Source organism: Oncorhynchus mykiss, chromosome 11 (genome assembly GCF_013265735.2).
Source record: "Oncorhynchus mykiss isolate Arlee chromosome 11, USDA_OmykA_1.1, whole genome shotgun sequence".
In the NCBI taxonomy this organism is placed as follows: domain Eukaryota; kingdom Metazoa; phylum Chordata; class Actinopteri; order Salmoniformes; family Salmonidae; genus Oncorhynchus; species Oncorhynchus mykiss.
The window spans coordinates 22,284,954-22,310,087 of NC_048575.1; the positions used below are offsets into that span (position 1 = coordinate 22,284,954).

The following is a 25,134-nucleotide window of genomic DNA, read 5'->3' on the forward strand; positions in this document are numbered from 1 at the left end:
TACGATCCAGCCCATCTATTGAGCTGCCAAACATATGTCACTGTAGAGCTTTAAATGGACTTGTCCACTAATCTCCAACACCATCTATCACTTGCATTTAAAATCGCATGTATCCTTCCCACACACAAATTGAATCCAAATTTCGACTGATTTCTGCATCTTTGCTCTAGTGATTTTGACTGTAGGTAATTAACTCATTTGCCAATTCTCTGACAGTTTGTTTGTACGTGTTTAGATTTTCTGTACAAGGTTGGCATTTTAAAGTAGATGTTATTGTAGAAATGTCAGATACAAGTGAAGTGTGTCCTCCTGTGTGATGCGTGTGTCCTATGTGTGTGTATCATGTGTGTCCTGTGTGTCCCAGGGAGAGGTTGGAGAGCCAGGTCAAAAGGGAAGCAAAGCAGACAAGGGTGAACAGGGTCCTCCTGGCCCAGCTGGTCTCCAGGGTCCCATCGGTAATCCAGGACCTGCAGTGAGTATCTCTGCCCCTGTCCAGCCTTGGACCCACCTTAGCCCCAATTGGGGAGACTCTCAGCTACAGTAGACATGCTATCTTCATACACATGTCTTTGCAGTCCGTTTTGCTGTGCTGTTAGCTACATACATCCAGTGTATTGCTTTGCTCCGTCAGTGTGTTAACATGGTTACTGTGTCCTCAGGGAGGTGATGGAGAGCCCGGTCCCAGGGGTCAGCAGGGGATGTTCGGACAGAAGGGAGACGAAGGATCCAGAGGTTTCCCCGGGCCCCCTGGTCCCATTGGTCTGCAGGTGGGTGGGGAACCCCAAACACACCCTGAAACACTAGCATCCCCTGTACTCCAGGGACAAACATTCACACACAAACACATATTGTATAGGCTTTGCACAAAGTAACCCCCCTGAAACACACACACACCCTCAATCCCCCCCACACACACAAACACACACAAACATACTTAACCATGGATCCCACTGGTATTGATGCAAACTATTTGATGCATCCATTCTCTCTCTGAGTCTTAGGGTGCGTTCGTAAATTCAGTCTGGAGTGTCAGAGTGCACTCTGGGTCGTTCGTAGATTCAGAGCGTTTTGCTCTCAGAGCATTCAGAGCGCACAATGGACACTCTGGCTAATGAGTAGGGTTGATCCGAGTGCTCTAACCTCACAAAGCATTTCAATACAAAAGGATTTCTATTTGGTCTTGAATGGTGGTATTTTAATATAGGAGGATTAAAGGGCCATTTGCCAACAAATGGGACTCTGGGTCAGCACAGATGTCAGATGACAATGCACTGTCTTCTGACCGACAGTCCGTTTGTAATGAAATGCCAGAGGTAAATTATCAGTTTTGTATAGTTTGGTTTAGTTTCCCCACACTAGATGTTTCAGTAACTAAAGAGCATAGAGGTGATTCCTATTGTTTTATATTATGTAAAATGTGAAAAATATATGCTAAATTAGTTTGTGTTAAATATAAAGGTAATGTGGTTGATGTGTATAGTGAAGCAGTGGTCAGGTGTTCTCCTGAGTTTCTATCTACCTCATCAACGTAAGGGAATCATCAACGTAAGGGAATCATCAACGTAAGGGTATCATCAACGAAAGGGAATCATCAACGTAAGGGAATCATCAACGTAAGGGAATCATCAACGTAAGGGAATCATCAATGTAAGGGAATCATCAACGTAAGGGAATCATCAATGTAAGGGAATCATCAATGTAAGGGAATCATCAACCTAACGGAATCATCAACGTAAGGGAATCATCAACGTAAGGGAATCATCAACGTAAGGGAATCATCAACGTAAGGGAATCATCAACGAAAGGGAATCATCAACGTAAGGGAATCATCAACGTAAGGGAATCATCAACGTAAGGGAATCATCAACGTAAGGGAATCATCAACGTAAGGGAATCATCAACGTAAGGGAATCATCAATGTAAGGGAATCATCAATGTAAGGGAATCATCAACGTAAGGGAATCATCAATGTAAGGGAATCATCAATGTAAGGGAATCATCAACCTAACGGAATCATCTATGTAAGGGAATCATCAATGTAAGGGAATCATCAACATAAGGGAGTCCGTGGTACAGTACAGTGGCTGTCTTTAGGAGCAAAATGAATTAGCTGTTCATTAAACCCAGGTCATTGTCTTGATGGAATTATACAGACTATACCCGCTAGTCTCAAGTTTCAATCTTCCTGGCTATTCAATTCAATTAACTTTTAATTGAGCGTAATTCACTTCCATGGCTATTTCATTAATTGCGTGGACTGACCTCTTCCAATAGGCAGTAGGCCATTGAACACACTCTCCTTTTTCCACTCTGTGGTGCATAATCAGTGTTCCTGTTAACGATCTCTGACTCAGGAGACCACCATTCTGATGAGATTTCCACTCCAGAGGGACAAATCAGCATGCAGAAACACACACACAATCACGGACTTGCACATGCACGGACACACACACACGGACACGCGCATGGACACATTTACACACACACACACACACAGTCTGTCTCAGCCTCAGCTTCCTCCCATAGGGCGTAGGTATTTGAGGAAGATAGGTTGTTGTAACGGAGAGTAAATAGCAGATAAAATGAGATCTTTGTCTTCGCTCCTCATGGTGACGACAGAGACACACTGCCTTTGAATAGTGGAGAAGACTGGATCGGGAATGACCAAAGCAATTAAAGTTGAAATGTCAGGGATCAAACGTACATATGACGCCTCAACCACATAGTCCACTTAACATGCAAGGAAATGAACGATGGGGTCCATGTCTGGGTTTTTGGTTAGGAACAAATTACCTTCATTTTGCCATAGAGAAATACTTGACATTCAGTGTTGTTTAATCTTGTCGCCTTATTTTGTTTCCCATCAACTCACTATTGGTCACATTGTCACACAGTGTGAAAAGAGTCATTTCTCCTTGATGGCAGTTTGTGTCTGTCATCATGGACAAATGTCTCCCTGGTGTCTCTTTGAGTCAGAGAGAGGGGCACAACTTTATCTGCAGAATTAGAGAACTGAGAGATTGGACATAATGTTTAATTGGTGATTAATTCATTAAGACACTGAATGGAGTCTGGTTTCTATCACTCCCTTGCTGTGGAAACTGACTGGCTCTGCTAACTCTTTGTTCACAGTATACCGTTTACCTCAGTGGTCAACTAAAAGCTACAATACAGCCATCACCAATTAATTTCTGTCCAATTACTCATCATAACCCAAATTAAAGACATCTGGTACAATTTATAAAGTGCATCAATTGATAAAACTATTCTTGAAGGTTTTGCTTAGTTTTTCAATTACATCTGCATGTTTCCTCAAGCTAAACCAGAATAATGAAAAGTTTGCTTGTTTATTTCTGTCTGCCCTCAGGGTCTTCCTGGACCTCCAGGAGAGAAGGGTGAGAATGGCGATGTCGGTCCGATGGTGAGCAGATAATCACCATTAAAACAATTTGTATCACTTTCGAAATGAGAAATGCGTTTCACCCTAGAACTCACTTCCTGTTTTGACCCTATCACTTCCTGTTGTCTCTTTACAGGGTCCCCCCGGTCCACCTGGTCCCAGAGGTCCTCAGGGTCCTAGTGGAGCTGATGTACGTACCACACATCAATCTTTTATCTCCAATAACTCATCGTCACATTACCAAATGTCACCCAAACAGATATAACAGAGAAAATCTGTCTCTCCTGAGGTAATGAATGCTGACTCCTCTCTCCTCTTTTCTGTTCCTGTCAGGGTGCACAAGGTCCTCCTGGTGGTGTGGGTGCCATGGGAGGCGTGGGTGAGAAGGTGAGGGCGTGTGCCCGTTACAAGACAGTCCGGAGTGTGTGTCTAGGGTGGAAATCCTGCCAACGTCCCTCCACCTACCCCTACCCCTTCCCTCCCCTCTCCCCAGTCCACTGATGTTATCTCCAGGACTCCATTAATTGCCTATGGCAGCCTGTGTCTGAGTTAGTGCTCTGATACTATTAATGCCTATTTTACAACAGTTCCAACACCACTCCTCCATTTTAGTGCCATCTGGCAGCCGGCCCCCACCATCAATACTTAATGCAATGGAATGATGACTCCAGAATATGAAACATATCCATGGAAGGTTATCATCACTTTGAGAGAGCACACCGACTAGCCTTAATGCTATCACACCTATGTTAAAGTTCAACAGGATGACACTCAGCATCAACCCCTACAAAGTATATTGTTATGCACAGTGTTTGAGAGCCCTGTGTTTTGACATCCACTGTATTTTGAGAACATGATAATGTAATCATTAATGTCTATTAATGTATATCACGGGAGAGATTCTAAAACCTAATGACACTCAGCACCCACTATGACATGTATTGTTAGCCTTCTCATAGGGTTTTAGAGCCTATTTTGACAACAGTATAATGTCATCTAGATACAAGTGGATAATGTCATCTAGTAGATCATGCATTCATAAGGGTGTCTATCTTGGCAGAGATTCTAAAATGGTGTTTTCATTTACAGGGTGAAAACGGTGAAGCTGGCAACCCAGGAACCCCTGGAGAGCCCGGAACTGGAGTAAGTCTCTGTCTCAGTGTGTCTGTGTGTCTGCGTCTACATTCACATAATTATCTATCATCCAAGGCATCATGTGTTTGTGTATTTCCCTATTACCAGGACAATGATTATGATTATGCATTAGTTCATAACACACGTAAACACACGGCGTACTGTCCAACAACACGTAGACTTGCAAAGTCTTTTTAGTGATGTGAGTGGTAGTAATTGCTGGTCCTGTGTTGCTGCTGATGGGCCAGCGTCACAGCGTCGTTCTCAGTGTGTTTCTGGCCAACGCTCTATGGTAACACAGCCCTGCCAAGCTGAATCACTTCCCAGACTCTTAACAGATGATTACTGCAGCCATGTGAACACATCAGTCTCAGCTCTGGAACAATGGCTACGAGAACTTAACACCAGGACTTCGCCGAGCTACTAAACAGTGAAATATCGCAAAAAGAGAATACACAACGTCTACCTTTCAAGATCGCTGTTTCCCTGAGGTAGTTTAGTTCCAATGGAATCCTCTGTACATTCCAGAACCATGACCAAAATCATTGCGGAATGTTATCATAAATGTGTTTTGGTTGACACCTACCTAACCCTGTGAGGTAGTTCTAAAGATTTGATTGGTAATTGCTACGGAGTTAGTCCATCATAGGTCGAGCATTTTACATTCTTTTTTTTACATTTTATTTAACTAGGCAAGTCAGTTAAGAACAAATTCTTATTTACAATGACGGCCTAGCGGGGAACAATGGCTTAGCTGCCTTGTTCAAGGGCAGAACAACAGATTTCTGTGATTCAAACCAGCAACCTTTTGGTTACTGGCCCAATGCTCTAACCACTGGGCTACCTGCTGCATCAAGAGATACCTTACACAGTACATATAAACAACTACCACCTCTGCTCCACAAAGGGACCGCAATATGTGAAATATAAGTGAAATATAATGCCTAACTGTAGAGTAACCACTTACCTACCTCAATTCCTAACAATACACACTACTGCTGCTCATTATCCATGCTTCAGCAGGGAACCTTCCCGCTCCAGCTCGGTCCTCCTGTGTGTTGATGGTATCTGTTGTTCTCCACAGGGGCCTAAAGGCGAGAGAGGAGACAAGGGAGAGGCAGGACCACCCGGAGCTGCCGGACCCGCTGGCGCCAAAGGACCCCCTGGAGATGATGGACCCAAAGGCAACCCCGTAAGCTTCAGTCTCTACCCCAACCTGTGCAGGGATAGAACCACTTGACGTTTGTGAATGAAAAGAAATGTCCTTGATTGCTTCTGGGCGGTTTATTTAATTTTAAGCCAAGTTTTAAGAGCTAAAAAGCCTTTTTATTAGGACAGGTTGTCTTTTTTTTCCTTCTTTTTGAACGTGATAATGAACTGTGATGAGTGCTTTGCTGACATTACCGTCTGCAGCATCAGGAAGCCAAGGTTTACACAAAGTGCCTTTGTCAGTTGATATGGTCTATTCATAAAGCTTCACCTCTCACCTTCAGATTAATGACAACCATTAGAAACAAACCTGATGGTGTTGGCCTTGGTCACATACGTTGAAGATTCTAGTATTTTGTATATTATTGATAATATTATACCGGTGTTTTATTTGTTCTCCTGCCTTTCCTTCACCTTCCAGGGGCCGGTTGGTTTCCCTGGAGACCCTGGTCCACCCGGTGAGGCCGGTGTTGCTGTACGTATTACATCATTATACCACTAATTCAACTATTAAGATCCCACTATTACCATTACCTAGATCATGGTGATCCATCTCACATGTTCATATCTCTTCTCCCTAGGGAACTGATGGCTCTGCGGGAGAGAAAGGAGAGGATGGTGAATCTGGTCAGCCTGTAAGTCCATATGTCATAAATATCATTAACACAACAATAAGGGGACTGAAAAATCTGCTTGATTATATAACTCTGGTTTACAGTTGGCAGCACGATAGCGGGCGACTGTACGAGCGCATTACCATCACCATTAACTATTAGTCTGTCATAATGGTCTATACAAATAGCCTATCCCATTTAGCATAACCGCTAAAGCCCCTTGTGTGCTTGGCCTGTAGTAAATTCCCATAAGCTTTTATTTATGAATAAGTACCTGCAATAGAGAACATTGAATCATATAATTTACTTCTTAAGGTCTAGTACAGTATATGAGTCTGTTTATTCATTTTATAGATTTTAATTTGAAATATGAACAACAAATCAGATGATTTAAGCCTTTGTGAGGGTGTGAATTAGAATACTTATTAACATTGATGGATGTAAATGAGATTTGCAAGTGCTGGGAAAATGAAAGGAAACTTTAAATGCAATAGGAATGAGGTCACGATTTAGTGTGTGTGTGTGTGTGTGTGTGTGTGAGTGTGTGTGTGTGTGTGTGTGTGTGTGTGTGTGTGTGTGTGTGTGTGTGTGTGGTGTGTGTGTTGGTTCAGAGTAAGGTGTTATGTAAAGTGAAGTTAAAGTATCATAAAGTTTTGTCATGGCTCAGTGAAGTTTAACTTTGAAAGGGAGAACATGTTTTTTTCCATTCTCTGATTAACAGTGTTTCAATATAAACCACATCACACAGTTGAATAATTCTGTAAATTCCTATCCACTCTGAGTTGTATTCTCCACTTTCTAATTTTGTGTACGTCAAATATTTGGTTATGCTAACCTAAATGTGCTATGATTGCTTCCAATTAAATGAGATAATTGGGTGAAGCAGGTTCTGAAAACAGACGTGATATTTAAGACTACAGTGTGTGACTTCAAAAATAGATAGTCTAATGTCAATATGCAGTCACACACTTCTCTATTTGTAAGGATAATGGTGGTTTTGTACTATCTATTTCAAAGAATATGACTATATACTGTATCATGTTAATATACCTTTATACACAGCACACTGTTAATGTGCATGAAGACCCCTAACTCTCTTACCTTCTCTATTCTATTCTTCTTATTCATCTACTTCTTCTTCTGTCCATCCCAGGGTCCTCCTGGTCCATCTGGTGAATCTGGTCCACCTGGTCCTCCCGGCAAGAGAGTAAGTCTCAACATCTTCATCATCATAGTCATCATCCCCACCAACACACCACAGACGTCAGCATCACTGTTTGTTATATGAAATGGCATCATACTGCAGCTTTGACCCCGATCAGATAAAAGATTGAACAACGTTGTACGTTTATATTGAGCGTTCAATCGTAACTCTCTGCTCGAGCCCCGTTTGGCCTAGATTTGATTGAACCCAACTGTCCACTATTCAACACCTATTGAGATACGATGAAATATATTCGTTGGATTATAAAACCAGACAATGGAATGCTCTCAGTCATAGTTGATTAAACCTATAGTCCTCAGGTGAGAATTCTTTACTCTGAACAATAACTCCAAACTCTACAACTCAATTTCCCCCCAGAGAACCTGCATGATTCACTCTCATCAAAAAGTGGGAGAGAAAAACAATGTGTGATATTTGCAGGGTCAGGGCCACTGAGCCGTCTGTACATGGAAATGAACGATATCTCAAAGCCCACTGAGCCGTCTGTACATGGAAATGAAAGATATCTCAAAGCCCATAGAGAAATGAAGGGCTTGATGTCTGGAATAGTTTTTTTTTTCTCAGTGAGAAATTGAAAATAGGTTTTAGAAAGAAAAAAAAAGAGAGAGAAAAAAAAGCGTCAAGGCCCAAAACTAATTTACCTGTGTCTAGCTGAGGGAAGAGAGATATCTCCCCTGACACACTATTGATCTAGGCTAGTTTGACTGACAGCCACGGCCAAACAAAGGCATGACGCTAGTAACATTAGATTGAATGGCTGTAGTGTAGTGAGATGTCATTACACAGACAGGTCAGCCGTCGCTGACTCAGTTCACCCAGTAAAAATTGACGTTTTGGACATTTTGGTGGTCTCCAAGGCAAAGATAACGTTTTAGATTGAATTTGAAATGCTTTTTATGATCATGATGACCGAGGGCAATCATATCTGATGTTTATTGTATAAAGCTACTGCCATATAAATTCCCTCTCGACGTTCCCTGGAAGTAATCAAGTGAAACATCATTTGTGGTAGGCTAATGTTAGTTGAAGGGAGCCGACATTAGTGAATCCCAAATAATGCATTAAGTTCTTTCTGTCGGGTGTTAAATGATTTCTTTAAATGAAAATTCGCAATTATTGTCCCACATTTCTCAAATTTGCTATCTCAAGCTATCTTCTGCAACAACGTTATGGCACAGGCCCATAGCATAAAATATGTGCATTTTTACAAATAACGGCAATTGCTTTTGCAATGTGCTTGATGGAATTCACATTCAGAGTATTTAACATCATATCAGCATATGCAGCGCCTAATGGCCAAGGGATTATGTTAGGAAAACGACTATTTCATCATCATAGGTATTTAATCGCCTTCCTCCAAAAAGTGTAACCTAGAACGACTTCTGCAACTCCCAGGCATTCTGCTCCTCTGAATCAGTCACTTGGGGCTAGAGTTGTTTTGCATTTAACTTTGCAGGGTGTTTTTGCTTTCTCTGCAGTTTGTCCATAGCAATTTAAAATGAATCTGAAATCTCTCTCCAGCTCCTACAGGCCCTGTCCGAAGCCATTTAGCAGAAGAGCAGTTCTTTATTTATTTGAATCTTCATTTTTTTTTTTTTATCTTAAAGTGCAACTGAAGGCCATAAACTATTTATCTGATAGAAAATGGACTATTAGTCAGAAACAGTTATTTTAGTGTCAAAATGGACTACAAAGTGTAAATAGGATAATTTCATTAACAAAGTCGGTCTCGTCCAAAACAGAGTTTTGTAGGTGAGTTAGTCATGACTTACTTGAGGGTAGGGTTTTGACTTCGACATGCTCACTTGCCCACTAAAACAGGACACACAGCTGCGGTGATTGCTCTCTATCCAATCTTACAGCAGAACACAGACAGTGAGACAGATCTTGCAATCAGAGCAGCGGATCTGACTTTGTTTACATAAAACGACACGTCACATATCATAGTCAAAGACGTCAAAATGAATAACAGTTTTTAGAAAAGTTATCTTAGATTTATTCTGACTATTTTGAGGAAGTGATACTTTGTTCCTACGGTGTCTCATGGGGGACAAGCATCAGTACCTGCCATATTGAAACACACCTCCAAGACTAAAATCAAATGTTTCTTTAATGAACAACAGAGAAACACATACGGAATCAGTGACTTCAGTCGTCCTAATGCTATGGTTTTCTCTCTGTAGATATTCATGGTGAAAACTATATAAACAGTGACATATAATTTACAGTTTAGAGTACTTAATTTGTTTCTAGACTGCTGCTGTATTTATACTTCCCCTGGACAAGACAACATACACATCAGCTACAGTAGGCATTTAGACGTTTGGCAGCAGCATCCTATTCACAAACAGAAATAAACAGACCATTTTTGAACCATTGCTCACAACACATCTAGCGAGGATGAAGAGAGCGAAACAAAGCAGATGCTGCCCTGTTTGACCACATCTCTACATGGGCAATCAGTCAAAACACAAAACCCTGCTGCCCTGCTGCCATCTCCTGCCTTCCCATACTGTCTGATCAGAGAAGAATGGGCCTCTCTGTGGACTGCATGTGGTTTTGATGTGAGGACCTCTTGTGTAGTTGAAAGAGACAGCTTTAGGCCTCGGAGAGATGGCCAGAGAGAGAGATGAACTGGAAAACCTTGAAGTGATTGGAGACTATTGAGGGAGAGGTGTGCGTGTGTCTGTGTGTGTGTGTGTGTGTGTGTGTGTGTGTGTGTGTGTGTGTGTGTGTGTGTGTGTGTGTGTGTGTGTGCGTGTGCGTGTGCGTGTGTGTATAAGGTCGTTCAGTAAGTAGTTCATTTCACAAAGCATGTCCAGTCCCGTTCAGTCAAACAGATCTTTATAAACTTGCTGGGAAATTGAGGTAGACTTTTCAAGGACATTTGATCACTAATACAGTTTTCATCAGTGTTGGATTGAATGATAATATTCTTGGGGGGCGAAACTGGAATTACTAGGTATGGACTGGCTGATGGATTTCTTCATGTGATTCTCAACCCCACATTCAGGAATGACTTGTTTTTGAGTTGATACTATGGCTAGTTCAAATATTCAACCTTAATCACATTATTTGCAGTGTTTGATTTCACTTTGTCTTTGGTTTATTTTTTATTAGTACAGCCCTGTAGCCAATAGTTTGTTCAAGCAGCTTCTCCTTTCCTCATTACTCAGTTGAAGCCATTGAAATATTGCACTGCAAACACAACACTGGGTTTTTACTGGTGTGTTTGTGATTGATGTCAAATGGATGCATGTCACAGTAACAAATTGTTACAATTCACCTGAAATACTGACCTCACAATGTTGTTGTTGACTCTGCACATGCACACACACATACTCTGACTAATAGACATGCGCACACACACACATATGCGCGCACACACACAACAACACTCTGCTGTGGGATGCTAAAGCATGTCTTCTTGTCTTCCCCAGGGCCCCCCAGGAACTGCCGGTGCAGAGGGTAGACAAGGAGAGAAGGGCGCCAAGGTAACCTAGAAAATCAATTCAGCCTTTGCCCAGAGAGCAGTCTCAGCAACTCCAGGCTCCAGCTAGCCCCCAATGCTTCACCCCTCATTCCCCTCCCCTCAACCTCCTCCCCTCATCTCCCTCCCCTCTCCTCTCATCTCCCTGCTCTCTCCCCTCATCTCCCTGCTCTCTCCCCTCATCTCCCTGCTCCCTCCTCTTATCCCCGTCCCCTCATCTCCCTCCCCTCATCTCCCTGCTCTCTCCCCTCATCTCCCTGCTCCCTCCTCTCATCCCATCCCCTCATCTCCATCCCCTCATCTCCATCCCCTCATCTCCCTCCCCTCTCCCCTCATCTCCCTCCCCTCACCCCCCCCCATCTCCCTCCCCTTATGTCCCCCCCTCTCCCCTCTCTCCTCATCCCCCACCCCTTACCCCCGTTGTTATCTAACGCTTCAGATGTTAGCCATGCCACTTTGTGAGCAGGGGAATGCATCAACATAACAGTCAGCTATACTAGCATAGAATACATTCATCTGAAGCTCAAAACAGCAGAAGCTATGGCTCTTTGACAGTACACACAGCAAGGATGTCAGGTTGACAAGCAGCCTGTTATTTTACCATCTGTTGTTAGGGTTTTTAAATGAACTGTAGATCAGAAATATGAACACAAAGAGATCATGTTAACATGGTATTGCTTGTGTTTCTTTTTATATTATTTTGATCAACCAAACCAGATGGAAAGGACTTCATGTAGAGTTATGTCATTATGACAATCTTGTCCCTTCCTACAGGGTGAGTCTGGAGCTGAGGGACCCCCAGGTAAAACTGGCCCAGTCGGCCCACAGGGGCCCTCAGGAAAGCCCGGTCCAGAAGGTCTGCGTGGAATCCCTGGCCCTGTTGTAAGTCCAAGATCCAACGTTCCATCATATTTCCCTATATTCACCAATGTTTACACACGTGCACACACACACGCGCACACACACGCGCACACACAAACGCGCACACATGCACACACACACACACACAAACACACACACACACACACACACACACACACACACACACACACACACACACACACACACACACACACACACACACACACACAGAGAGAGACCAAACAGCCCTTAAGCAGTATGACAACAGTGCTCATGGAATAATCGATAGTCCCATTTGGCTTGTACTTTATACATTTCTGTTGTTTATTCGAACACACTTTTTTGTGGTATTCCTACAATTAATCATAGAGCCGGGCACATGAAATCAATATGAGGCCATAAGAGTTACAGCAGGCTGTAATGATGGACTATAATTGGATGGCTTTTCTCTTCTCAGGGTGAACAAGGACTTCCTGGTTCCTCTGGACAAGACGGCCCACCTGGACCTATGGTGAGCAGAGATAATGTGGCCTCTCTCTCTCTCTCTCTCTCTCTCTCTCTCTCTCTCTCTCTCTCTCTCTCTCTCTCTCTCTCTCTCCCTCTCTCTCTCTCTCTCTCTCTCTCTCTCTCTCTCTCTCTCTCTCTCTCTCTGTAGCTCTTTCTTTCTTTCTATTATTACCTCTCTCCTCTTTCTCTCTCTCTCTACTGTGGTGTTGTAATTGATTTCTAACCCCCTTGTCTCTCTGTGATTATTAGGGACCCCCTGGTCTCCCAGGTCTGAAGGGTGACCCCGGGACCAAGGGTGAAAAGGTGAGCTCGCCTCAATTTCCCATCCCAAAGAGCTTGTTGATTTGATTTCTCTGATCCCAGAAGGGGTTGGGAGTTCAACCTGAAGTGGGATGGGACCATGACTATGAGCATGGCTGGGATGGGACCTAGAGTTCCCCTCACCTGAACTTTATAACCAGCAATTCTAGAAAGATCAAACACACCATTTATTTCGGTACAGCAATACATTTGTAACAGGCTTTATCACTATGAAAATACTATTGTTTTTTTTTTATGTTACTCAGTAAATTAAAAGTGAAATTTGGAGAAAGCTGGTAGCCATTTTGAATTGAATAAGATCCTACTTCTTAGCCTTCTCTATTTGACACACAGCATCAGCTCTGCCAGTGGACTCTCAGTAATGCAGCACAAAGCATTGCAGTAATATCCCAAAAAATGAAAGCAGGATTGACAGGGATTGGTTTAAAAGGACACCATGGGTAGCTTTTCATGTGGCTATTTGTCATGCTTTCAAATCAATGGGACTGGTTAAGGATAAAATCTTTTCCAGCCATCGTTATTGTGAATATTGTCCTCAGTTGCACTCACAGAGAAATTCAGAGAAATTGTTTTTTAAGTCTCCCAAAAATGTTTAGGTTAAAATGCTTTCAGATTTGTTCAATAATGTTCATTATTTGCAGCTGATTTGTATTTCACTTGATTGAATGGTGACGGTTATAGCCGGGTTGTAGTGATGCATCGTCTTAAAATGTTTTGACTCAATTTTTCCAGTCTTCATGACTCTTGTTTTGTGTGTGTGTCCTCCAGGGTCATTCAGGTCTGATTGGTCTGATTGGACCCCCTGGCGAGCAGGGAGAGAAGGGAGACCGAGGCTTGCCCGGACCCCAGGGTTCTCCTGGAGGCAAGGGCGACGGTGTAAGTGATTAATGACCTCATCTGTTTGCCATTCGTAAACCTATTTGCCCTCCACCAGGAAGTACAATGCTATTGGTCTGATTGCAGCCACCTACAGTTCACTGAGAAAGTTGTCTATAATGACACGTTATCTGCTTTATATTGTGCAGCAAGCACTCCAATGCACCATATATACTTACGCATCGAGTATACGCTCTTCCGAAATGAATACTGACTTGACTTGACCATTACTCATATACAGTACTGTAGAAATATACACGCGTTGCCTTCTTGTGGCAGGATTAGTCTTTCAAGGTGAATTATATGTGTAAAAAAAAAATTAATGTAACGCCCATTACAGGGATTCTAATGCTCTGCTTTCCATGGCATTCTGTTAATATCCTATTTCTCTCCCAGCCTCATTGGATATCAATTGTCCTGTATACCAAAGCATCTTTTTTCCTGGAAGTTAGAAATGTCATGCGGTACTCGAACAGGGTCAGTCCTCTAGTCTGATGAAGCTCCACATTAAGGCTCTCATCCATTTTTAAATAAACATTGCAGATTGAGTGAATGTGCAATTTGAGACCCGCCGCGGCCTTTCGGCAGCCTTGCTCCGTGATTTAAAGAGATGGAATGGATTAAACATCTTCACATTGAGCCTAATGAAATTGTAATGTTCCCTTTCTCTGACTTAGAAGAATGGTGGGCGGGGGAAAAAAACGTGTCTCCTTCTATCGGGTCTCTATTTTAGGCTTGAGGAACAGGCGTCGCCGTTTGAGCTGTATTTGTCACAATGAAATGGGAAATAAACATGTTAGGACTCATTAACACGCTGCTAGGAGGTTTTTAATGTTTCCCCTTGTATTCTACCCTGCTTTATCCCACTGTCATCTCACTGATGTCTGGTCTCTTCTTCACAGGGTATTGGTGGCTCTTCAGGTCCTCTCGGTCCTCCTGGTCCTCCAGGCCTGCCTGTAAGACAGTCCCCTGCTTTCTCTGTTTTCTTAATAGCATACCTTCACAGTTCAAATATCACAATAATGTTTAAACACATTCCTCTGCTATTTATTCACTGTGCGTCTTGGCTGTCTCTTCCAGGGTCCTGGAGGTCCTAAGGGATCTAAGGGTTCATCGGTAAGATCTGTTCAACCACTCTTTGTTTCAACTTGTGAAAGTTGGTGACAGTCATTTAAAGGAGTGTTTGTTAGATGCAAAGTTAACAACATGCTTATATCTCCATGTTCTTTCCAGGGTCCTGCTGGTCAGAAGGGAGACACCGGTACGATCGGTCCACCTGGTCCTCCTGTGAGTATTAACCTTTGGCGTCCAGTATAAAACCGAAAACAGGGCATTTACGTTATTAGGTGAAATTCAAAAGGGTTATTTCTAGAAAACGATCTGAAGCATACGCTGTCACACTATGGGATTCCGTACCAATATTTTCCTTCTTCCTTTCTGCTCAACAGGGTCCCCCTGGCGAGGTGATCCAGCCACTGCCCATCCAGTCTCCCAAGAAGAACCGCAGACATGCAGACATGCAGGCAGACGCGGCGGGCACCATGATGGACTACGGAGACGGCATGGAGGACATCTTTGGTTCGCTCAACAACCTCAAACAGGACATTGAGAGGATGAAGTACCCAATGGGCACACAGAACAACCCAGCCAGGACCTGCAAAGACCTGCAGCTCGCCCACCCAGAGTTCCCTGATGGTGAGTCACAGAGAGGAGGATCATGGGTAATATGCTAATGCCTTGGCTGTGATTGGCGGCCATTTTGTTGAGCTAGATAAGGACATCTTTCGTATTTAGTATTTTATTAGGATCCCATTTCGATGTTGCCAAGGCAGCAGCTACTCTTCCTGTGGTCCAAACAGGGATACAAATAAAACATTGTGCATTATACAAATGTACATTGCTCTATTATATTACAGTACTACAATACTACCGTCTTTGACTGTGTTTGCTTATTTCATAGCAGTGATATTGGGGGTGTAGATTATATATTTGCAGGTAGAGTGTGTTGCTGTGGGGAATAGCACTGAAAACAAGGCCTCCTTGGGGTTATACTTAACATTCAACAGACTGTCCATAATTGATACAAGAGAAATGTCAGGTCCTTCTTTGACCTTTTTAAAGTTATTTCTAACTTTTTCTCTCCTTAAGATGATAATAAAATAGTATAGTGGCTGCATAACATGTAGCGGCATGATGTCCAGCCGCATTTACGTCACCTTTCATCTCTCATGATTTAAACACATGGATGTCATGGCGCAGTTTAACCCGATCCGTACCGAGACCCTAGCAAAAATCGGCTTTTCATTTGTCTGACTTTCAATTACCTGAATGTTCTGCCCTTGCATTTAGCCTCAGAATGAAGTAAGTATTTGACCATTTTATTTTCAGGACAACCATGGCTACAAGTAGAACACAACGCTATTTGACGTAAACAGTTGCATTCATGAGTTTTACTGACAAATGTCAATCAAAAAAATAGCTCAAACCATTCAGACTCATACAGACGTTTTTGTAAAAAAGACCTGGCCCTGGGACCCTTCAGGATCCGCCCTTGTCTCACAAACACAGGTCTAGCTCAGCCCCCGGTAATCACACAGACGAATGATTGCAGAAGTAATAGACAAATCCAACGACACAACCCAGTCTGTAGCGCAAACACATCTTGTTTAAAAAGGGGTTAGAAGTCCAAATCACGCCGGCATCGTGGTGGGACGTGTTGGGTCTCAAGTTAAACGTGTTTGGCTTTGAAATGTTTCATTTTGAGTGCTTGGTGAAGTCGTGGGAACTTGAGAGAACTAAAGATTCACGTATTTAATTGATTCATTGGGTTTTTCCACAGGCGAGTACTGGATAGATCCTAACCAGGGATGTTCAGGGGACTCCTTCTCTGTCTACTGTAACTTCACGGCTGGAGGAGAGACCTGTATCTACCCAGACAGGAAGTCCAGCGGAGTGAGTGGCGTTTTTATTTCCCCCAAGAGGCCTGCACATACTGTACTGTCAAGTAAAGCATGGAGTCAAGCCATAGTCTTGTTCAATTCTAGATACTGTTCTGATGTTTTCATTCATATGCCAGTCAGGGCTGTGAGACTGGGAGATGCATGTTTGGTGATGTTTCCTGGGTTCACTGCTTGGCCATTAACTTCGAGCTGTCAAAAATACCCATTTGATCTTGTTTTGTGATGATCTTGTGAATTTGTCGTTTACATTCATACTGTATTCTGTGTGAATTGTACAGATGTAAAGACATGAAGAAAATAGATGCATTAAACTCAAAGGTTGGAATTGACATAATTGTCAAGACATACAGTATAGACATAAACTGTATACAAACAGAAACAAACTGATATACACATACTTAGGTATCAAATAATGACTATACTGTAGTGATTCTCCTGTACGTTAAGATCTGAGGGATGGGGTATCTAGCTGCATATTGTACTTAACATTTGATGCATCACAACAAAACGGAATTCCAGGAACCAGTTGTATTCATTGTTCTTGTCAAGACCTATGTGCTCCATTTGTTTGGCTCCATAGGTCAGAATATCTTCATGGCCCAAAGAAATACCAGGGTCGTGGTTCAGTGAATTTAAGCGGGGTAAACTAGTAAGTGCACCCTCGATTCCACCCTACCATCCTGCGCCACTCTCCTCACAAAATAATTGTCTCCTCTCCACAATACTAAACTAAGAGGATTTCTCAGGCTTCCACTCTGCAATGTCCCTGTCTCCTGTCCCTCAGTACAGAGGTACTCCAGAAGTGGCCGTTAGGCCACAAATAGACAAGATGACAAGAGTGTCTCTGGAAGTGACCCCACGTTGCTAGCCACAAAGGGATCGAGACCTCTCATATAAGAACTCTCATCAGCCCCTTCAGACCCATCACAGTCACATTTCATACACTTTGGGAATGATGAAGGACGCTTAAGGATGAGGAGGAAAGCGCTCTATCACTTTAAGACTCAATTTGGCCGTGGTCTGAGAGAGAGAGATTGTATAACTGATGCTGACAAGATGTTTGATAAGAACTCTTGGGATGGAACACTTCTAATCAGTACATTGTATCCAATCCCATGCTTCAATTTCTGACCTCTAAATCTATTTTCTGTTTTCTCCCACCCCTTCCTCCAATAAACAGTTGTCATACGTTGACGCAGCCGGCAACACAATAAACGAGGTTCAGATGACCTTCCTGAAACTACTGACTGCCTCTGCCAGGCAGAACTTCACCTATAACTGCCACCAGTCTGTGGTGTGGCACGACGAGACCACCAACAGCTATAACAAGGCGCTGCGATTCCTAGGATCCAACGACGAGGAGATATCCTATGACAACAACCCCTACATCAGGGCCCTCGCAGACGGATGCGCGGTAAGGGCTGCCTCTCAATACTTCCTGTCTCTAATGGTGATAGTTCAAGCACTTTAGCGAAAGTCTCTGGAATTTTGCATCCCTATAGTTGGAGCTTAAGTAAATGCCCCATTGATTGTTTTGTTGGACTTGTTTACTAGCTCCAACGAGGTTGTAATTGACTGAAAGCACACTGTCTAATGTTTCTCCCCCCCCCCCCCCCCCCCCCCCCCCCATTGTCTCTTTACAGACGAGGAAGGGCTACGGAAAGACTGTGATAGAGATTAATACTCCCAAAATCGATCAGGTTCCCATCATAGATGTCATGTTGTATGACTTTGGAGATGCCAGCCAGAAGTTTGGATTTGAAGTGGGTCCAGTCTGCTTCCTTGGCTAACTAAAAAAACAAAAAAACTTGGTGGGGTCAGAAAGAAAGTCAAGACATTTTGGATACCACCCAGCCCCCCCACCCTTTTCCATGCCACATGCAAGTTTTGAATAAAAAAAAAAAATGGTGTAGCGAACATGTCTTGCCATGTATGTATGTATTACCTAGAAAAATACTTGTTGCCCTTGTAGGGCTAGAATCACATGACTTAAAACTGTTATGGAGCAACGGTGAAGGACATTTGAAGGCGTGGCAGGGTAAGGGTGAACAGGAGAAGAACGAGGGTGGGTCGAAAGGAGAGAGACACCTCTTTTCCGGTTTCTCCGGGTGCTGTACAAAAGAAATGACTACAATGGTGCTTGTTCAAACAACAAAATAAAGAGGTGCTAAGAAAGAAGGTGCATTTTGATGCTAAAAAAAAAAACTGTAATTATTATTTTGTACAATCTGTTTTTTCTGAATCCACTTTCAAAACTTGCATGTGTATCAGAATCGCATCTGGCTCTTAATTTCAATGTTCGTAAACAAAATATATATATAAGTTAAAGAAATGAATAAAAACAGACAGAGAGAAAGAAATAATGATGATATTTTGTTGATGAATAAATACTGTGTACCTGTTATGAAGCAAATAAAATTAGTATTCAAACGATTCCCTATTTCTAATGATAATGCATCCCTTTTGTATATATTGACCATCCAAAGCTCTAGGTTATTTGCAGTTTTGCCCTTCAAGACCATAGGTAAAACAACTGGAAACATCTCACCAGCACACATATAGCAACATATCCCACTAATGTTGTGATCCTGTGCTTGTATTAAGCAATCATGAAATTCATTCTTCTTTTTATTTAAGTAAATTTGTTGTTTTGATTTGTTTTTAAAAAAAAATAATCTGTCCGTTTTTCTTTTTGGTCGTATACCTCAAACTTTCTTGATAACCATAAGATCCATGGATGTTATGCCCTGTATATATCTTGGTTTCAACAATTAAGTTTATATATTTTGGGTGGGGAATTTTTTAAAGAAAGAAATACTTATCGGTTAGACATCTTCTGTTCAGATCCTTCTGTGAATACAATGATAAGTCCTTTAGGTGACCCATTTTTGTAACTAAAATGAGAAAATGTTTTGATGTGCTTTTAATGGTTCATTTAAAATATTAAAACTGGATTCTAAACAACAGTGAATGGAATGTCTGCATTGTTTGTTTTACGTTTTATTTTGTAAAAGAGAGAGGACTTGGGATGTGGCATCAATGTGTCATCAATTGTATTGTTGTAAAAAGCACGTCACGGTGTTACAGTACATGCAGAAGGTATTCAGACCACTTTTTACACATTTTGTTACATTACAGCCTTATTCTAAAATGGATTCAATTGTTTTCTTCCCTCACCAATCTACACACAACACCCCATAACGACAAAGTAAAAACAGCTTTTTAGACATTTTTGCAAATGTATTACAAAAATAATTGAAATATCATATTTACATAAGTATTCAGACCCTTTACTCAGTACTTTGTTGATGCACCTTTGGCAGCGATTACAGCCTTGAGTATTCAGACCCTTCACTCAGTACTTTGCTGAAGCACCTTTGGCAGCGATTACAGCGTCGAGTCTTCTTGGGTATGACGCTACAAGCTTGGCACACCTGTATTTGGGGAGTTTCTCCCATTCTTCTCTGCAGATCCTCTCAAGCTCAGTCAGGTTGGATGGGGAGCGTCACTGTAAAGTTATTTTCAGGTCTCTCCAGAGATGTTTGATCAGTTTCAAATCCGGCGTCTGGCTGGGCCACTCAAGGACATTCAGAGACTTGTCCCGAAGCCACTCCTGTGTTGTCTTGGCTGTGTGCTTAGCGTTGTTGTCCTGTCGGAAGGTTCACCTTCGCCCCAGTTTGAGGTCCTTAGCCCTCTGGAGCAGGTTTTCATCAATGATGTACTTTGCTCATTCATCTGTCCCTTGATCCTGATTAGTCTCCCAGTCCCAGTTGTTGAAAACAATTCCCCACAGCGTGATGCTGCCACCACCATGCTTCACTGTAGCGATTGTGCCAGGTTCCTCCAGACGTGATGTTTGGCATTCAGGCCAAAGAGTTGAATCTTGTTTTCATCAGACCAGAGAATCTTCGTCTGAGTCCTTTAGGTCCCTTTTGGCAAACTCCAAGCGGGCTGTCATATGCCATTTACTGAGGAGTGGCTTCCCTCTGGCCACTCTACCATAAAGGCCTAATTGGTGGAGTGCTGCAGAGATGTTTGTCCTCCTGGCAGGTTTTCCCATCGCCACAGAGGAACCCTTCTCCCCCGATTGCTCAGTTTGGCTGGACGGCCACCTCTAGGAAGAATATTTGTGGTTCCAAACATCTTCCATTTTGGAATGATGGATGCCACTGTGTACTTGGTGACCTTCAATACTGCAGACATTTTTTGGTACCCTTCCCCAGATCTGTACCTCAGAGGTCTATGGACAATTTATTTGACCTCTTGGCTTGGTTTTTGCTCTGACATGCACTGTCAACTATGGGAACTTTTATAGACTTGCCTTTCCAAATCATGTCCAATCAATTGAATTTACCTCAGGTGGACTCCAATCAAGTTGTAGAAACATCTGAAGGATGGTCAATGGAAACAGGATGCACCTGAGCTCAATTTCGAGTCTCATAGCAAAGGGTCTGAATACTTTTGTAAATAAGGTATTCCAGTTTATTTGTATTTTTACACGTTGTCAAACATTGTCATGATGGTGTATTGTGTGTAGATTGATGAGGATCTTTTTTTATATAATCCATTTTAGAATAAGGCTGGGACGTAACAAAATGTGGAGAAAGTCAACTGGCCTGAAAACTTTCTGAATGCACCGGAGGTCATGTGAATCTTCAAAGTCAATTGCCAACAGAAAGTTATTTCTATCCTAAACCATTTGTCTCTCTTTGAGCAATACTGACCATACTTTTCAAGGCTATAGTCTTCCAGTAAAAAACATTGCCAAAGGAAATAAACATTTGAGAACATCTACATGATGAGTTCAATAAGATTACCACAAGACGCGATCAAGACCTATGGGACGGACATCTTTATTGAAGAAACAAGAAACCGTCCACAAAAGTTTGAATGCTATTGATTTCACAGTGAGATTAAGAAAGTCATTACGACTTTGCGTGTTGATTTAAATTGTTGTTGTAAATCCAGGGTCTCATTAGCATGTTAATTAAGCCTTTCCAAAATCTTATTTGATTATCTAAGGAAACCGACGCGCGCAAAGATTTGAATCAACTTTAATAGAAATCAATGTCTATGCCTGACTTTTTGTTTACTTTCTGAGGGTGTTTGTTTGAGTTCAACAGAAATCTTACGTCATGCTCTTGCTTGGCTATGGATTTGGATGCCAACCAAAGAACAGATCACTTTGAAATAGTTTTGGACCCCCAATTTTTTTTTATTGATTATATGATGAATCGCATTTTATAACTGTAGTAAAAGTAAATGGAAAAATGGCTTCTTCTAAATTGTTGATTTTCCCTGAGGAATTCCAAGTAGACGATATACTCTACAAGACTACATGCAATCAGTCTCTTCAGATAACAAGTTTAGTTTCAGCGCAACACAGTTAGTGGAGTCTGTGTTTTTATTTCTATCCAGATGACATTGTATCTTTTTGTAGTGATTTTTACATGCTTCTAATGCCCCCTCCTCTGTATGAGTTCTATTATCGAATGTAGCAGTGAGTTGTTCAGAAACCAACTTAATTGCGAAAAGGATATTGGGCAATTATACCAGGGGTGTTTTGTATCATCACTGCTTGTAAACATAAATGTACATTTAATTTAAAACGGATCTGATTTAAAAACCAATGAAAACGTTCTCTTAGACTGCTTTCCTTCCTTCAACAGTGGGGTTAGGAGATCAAACCACCAATCGATGGGGGAAAAAAACTGTGTAGTTTAGATTTGACTCGACAGGGTGGCATCTCAAAAACAAGAAAATACTCAATTAATCAAACAACTAATTCATCTTCATGACATCTGTCACCACTTGAGACCCCCCAAAAAATTCAATTTCACATGAAACGAGCAATATACACTTTTTTTCTACCACAAAGAAAGCAGAAAGAAACACATTAATTGACAAGTCTGTCCAGAAGTAACAAAGAATTTCTTCCTTCTCTTCTTCTTGGAGCTGGGTCTTTGTAGAGAGAACCAAAGGGAATATCCATTGGGGGGGGGATACTAAAAACCAGGACACGCTCTCTCTCTCCGCGGCGTTCTGAAGAGAGAAACTCTGTTCCATACCACTTCTTTTATGAAAGATTGTGTTTGTCAGAAACACATGGGGCGTGCCAAGCACGCAAGCCCTGTTCTGAACAACAGACAGTGAAACAGAAGCAATATTTTTTTTTTTTCAGAGATAAAACTGAGTCAGTTCTGGACAGACAGAACTAAGAGACAGACAGCTAGTTGTGAAGCTTTGAAAACCATAATATTAGGCTACCTCTTTTCTTTCTTCTCTGTGCTGACATAATATTTTTACAGTACATTCTTTTGGCTAATAGATTAGTGGTTTTACAATTCCTTCATTCCTTCTTTACTTCGTTCTAATCTTCTTTCCTCTATTCTGTCTGTTCAGTCTTCTAGTGATGTGTGACCTCTGACCTGACAAGACTAGATGGACGAGAGCAAAATTATGCAAATTCCAGTGAAAGATCTTCATCGTGGTACTTTCACACACCAAGTCCATCCCTGTTAACCTTGGAGAGGGGAAACAATGGCGCATTTTAACAGGGTGCAGACATGACTTAGGTCTAAATGAGTTCCAGAACATAAAGTATAACTACAGAGTCATTGTGGTGTTTTCGCAGAGCCTATGTATGTAATTACCTAGACTGCCCAGCGATACACATGAACAGTTTCTCCTACAGTAATACACCCAGTTGCCCTGAGATCGAAAAGAAGCCATAAAAAAGCCAGTTTTGTGTACTTGCCAGACAGTATTTCACTTCACCTCCTGAGGGAGAATGGGAAAACATCAGGAGGCATATCAGGGATCACACTATCATCACAGTCACAGTGGGCCTGGTGTCTGACAAAGGTACTCAGCAGGGAGAGACTAAATGGGGACTCAAGACCCAGACATTTAGACTTATAATATTCTCAACCCCCGAGGCAGATACACCCCTGCTATGAATCACGTCTCCCCCTGTAACCCCCCTGTCCATTTTTGACAAGAAGGGCATAAGAGACACCAGAAACCTTCAGATTTTCTTTTGGAAAACTTGACAAATTGACACATTTTGACAAACTGACAAATTGCTCATCATGTCGGTGGAATCACAAGCTTCCTGCCTCTCCACTAGTGCCTCAGATAAGCCTTGTTCTACAGGTGCCACGGTAATGTCCATTAAAACCAGCATCTATCTTAGCACCCATCTTCCATTCATCTCTATGACTTTGGGAGACAAAGATTGAAACCATCTGTTCTATTTGGGGCAGAATGTAGAGGGAACAGATCCAAATAGCAGATGCCTAACTTAAATCACCAGATGTACACTTGCTATTTACCTCTCTGGCCCATCTCCCTCCCCCCAGCCCAAAACACTATGTTACCCATGTAGAAAAGTAGCTTGGTCTGTACAAATATTGCTACAGGAGAAATTACTTTAGGTTTGATTATGGCTCTCAATCCTACCTCTGGGAAACTGAGATGGGGAATCTCTGTCAGGTTCGATACAAAGACAAATGATTATTTTCCATAAGCCTATTTTGACTGTTTTTGACTGAAAATACTGCTTGCTAGTTGTGTTTTTGAAGTGAAGTAAGCAGTGGAGGCTCCTCAGAGGAGGAAGGGGAGGACCATCCTCCTCAGTGAATTTCATAAAAATAAAAATGGTAAAACATTTAAAAAGTTATCATTTTTAGATAAATCTATACTAAATATAATCATGTCACCAAATAATTGATTAAAACACACTATTTTGAAAATAAGTTCTACAGTAGCCTCAACAGCATTCTGTAGGGTAGCACTATGGTGTAGCAGGAGGACAGCTAGCTTATGTCCTCCTCTGTGTACATTGACTTTAATACAAAACCTAGGAGGCTCATGGTTCTTACACAGTAATTATGACAACTTCTAGAGGATGTCTTCCAACCGATCAGAGCTCTTGCAGTATGAACTGATATGTTATCCACCCAATTAAAGGTTCAGATAATTAATCTAGTACTGACAGCATGAACTACAGTTAGCTAGCACTGCAGTGCATAAAATGTGGTGAGTAGTTGACCCAAAGAGAGAGAAAGACAATAGTTGAACAGTTTTGAACAAATACACTTCTTCCAAAATGAAGGAGAAACAAGAGAGAAATATATATAAAGATGGTGTTTTTTTAACTCTCATTTTCACTTAGCTAGCAAATGGAGCTAGATAGTTTAGCCTACTGAAACACCCTGCTCTCAAACAGAGGGATGCTATGTTAGCTATGTATGACTATCCGACAGAACACTGGAACTCTTCCAAGTCAAGGTAAGCTTTTGGTTTTACACATGTATTGGCACCGGAGTCCGCCAGTATATATGCTTACTGACTGTACACTGCATGATTGCTGAGGGTTTACTAACGCGTTAGTTCTAGTAGTTATGCTGACTATGAAGTTAAGCTATGGTGACAACGATGTAGGTTGTGTGTAGAGGTTTGGCTTGGAAAGTTTTTTTTTTGCCTGGTCACATACAACTGATGTGTTGTGCATTGACGTCCACAAGCAAAGAGAA

At 41.9% G+C, this 25,134-nt stretch overlaps 1 protein-coding gene across 7 annotated transcripts in view; it reads left to right on the forward strand.

Moving 5' to 3' along the window:
* Positions 1-19,564, forward strand: part of col11a1a (collagen, type XI, alpha 1a) — an 88,659-nt gene extending 69,095 nt beyond the window's left edge. For all 7 annotated transcript variants that reach the window (XM_036935177.1, XM_036935175.1, XM_036935180.1 and 4 more), the window contains 23 exons: positions 365-472; positions 660-767; positions 3,368-3,421; positions 3,537-3,590; positions 3,734-3,787; positions 4,490-4,543; positions 5,619-5,726; positions 6,165-6,218; positions 6,325-6,378; positions 7,511-7,564; positions 11,023-11,076; positions 11,847-11,954; positions 12,391-12,444; positions 12,690-12,743; positions 13,530-13,637; positions 14,540-14,593; positions 14,718-14,753; positions 14,871-14,924; positions 15,086-15,332; positions 16,477-16,589; positions 17,178-17,246; positions 17,778-18,011; positions 18,241-19,564. In XM_036935177.1, the coding sequence (XP_036791072.1) occupies positions 365-472; positions 660-767; positions 3,368-3,421; positions 3,537-3,590; positions 3,734-3,787; positions 4,490-4,543; positions 5,619-5,726; positions 6,165-6,218; positions 6,325-6,378; positions 7,511-7,564; positions 11,023-11,076; positions 11,847-11,954; positions 12,391-12,444; positions 12,690-12,743; positions 13,530-13,637; positions 14,540-14,593; positions 14,718-14,753; positions 14,871-14,924; positions 15,086-15,332; positions 16,477-16,589; positions 17,178-17,246; positions 17,778-18,011; positions 18,241-18,387 (2,034 nt within the window). In that variant the 3' untranslated portion in view covers positions 18,388-19,564. The remainder of the gene's footprint in view (positions 1-364; positions 473-659; positions 768-3,367; positions 3,422-3,536; positions 3,591-3,733; positions 3,788-4,489; positions 4,544-5,618; positions 5,727-6,164; positions 6,219-6,324; positions 6,379-7,510; positions 7,565-11,022; positions 11,077-11,846; positions 11,955-12,390; positions 12,445-12,689; positions 12,744-13,529; positions 13,638-14,539; positions 14,594-14,717; positions 14,754-14,870; positions 14,925-15,085; positions 15,333-16,476; positions 16,590-17,177; positions 17,247-17,777; positions 18,012-18,240) is intronic.
* Positions 19,565-25,134: the final 5,570 nt, after the last annotated feature.